Below are 685 nucleotides of genomic sequence, written 5' to 3'. Positions count from 1 at the left end.
GGGGCAGGGTTGGTGTTATGGGACACCGGCACCACGTTTCCCCCCCCAGATCTGGCTGACGTTCTTCGAGGGCCGCTACCTCATCCTGCTCATGGGGGCCTTCTCCATCTACACCGGCTTCATCTACAACGAGTGCTTCAGCAAAGCCACCGTCATCTTCCCCTCTGCCTGGAGTGTGGCCACCATGGCCAATCACTCCTCCTGGAGGTGGGACCCCAAGCCCCCTGTGAGCTCTGCTTGGGTCCTGCCTTCACTGACACCCCTTGCTCTGCCCACAGCTCTGCCTACCTCGCCACCCACCCGATCCTCACCCTGGACCCCAACGTCACCGGCGTCTTCCAAGGGCCTTATCCCTTTGGGATAGACCCAGTGAGTGTCCCATGGGGGAGAGGATGGGGTGGGACCCTCGGTGGGGTGGCCCCATAGTCTCACCCACCTTGTCCTTGGTAGATCTGGAGTTTGGCCACCAACCACCTCAACTTCCTCAACTCCTTCAAGATGAAGATGTCCGTGGTGCTGGGCATCGTGCACATGGGCTTCGGTGTCCTGCTGGGGGTCTTCAACCATGTGTGAGTCCTCATGGTTGCACCCGTGGGTGCTGGCCACCCATGGTCATGCTAAGGGTGCTGGACTCACCCAGGTGAGGTGGGCGCATGGGGCCATCATGGAATGGTTTGTGTTGGAA

General features: G+C 60.4%; 1 protein-coding gene across 1 annotated transcript in view; it reads left to right on the top strand.

The window, feature by feature from the left end:
* Positions 1 to 573, top strand: part of TCIRG1 (T-cell, immune regulator 1, ATPase, H+ transporting, lysosomal V0 subunit A3) — a gene marked incomplete at its 5' end in the record, with an annotated part of 2,562 nt that extends 1,989 nt beyond the window's left edge. The window contains 3 exons of the mRNA XM_010017429.1: positions 50 to 207; positions 279 to 369; positions 451 to 573. Coding sequence (XP_010015731.1) covers positions 50 to 207; positions 279 to 369; positions 451 to 573 — 372 coding nt within the window. The remainder of the gene's footprint in view (positions 1 to 49; positions 208 to 278; positions 370 to 450) is intronic.
* Between the last annotated feature and the right edge of the window lie 112 nt (positions 574 to 685).

Source organism: Nestor notabilis, unplaced genomic scaffold, assembly GCF_000696875.1.
Source record: "Nestor notabilis isolate BGI_N333 unplaced genomic scaffold, ASM69687v1 scaffold24586, whole genome shotgun sequence".
Lineage (NCBI taxonomy): Eukaryota > Metazoa > Chordata > Aves > Psittaciformes > Psittacidae > Nestor > Nestor notabilis.
The sequence above is the reverse complement of the archived record's forward strand: the minus strand, read 5'-3'. Positions and strand labels throughout refer to the sequence as shown.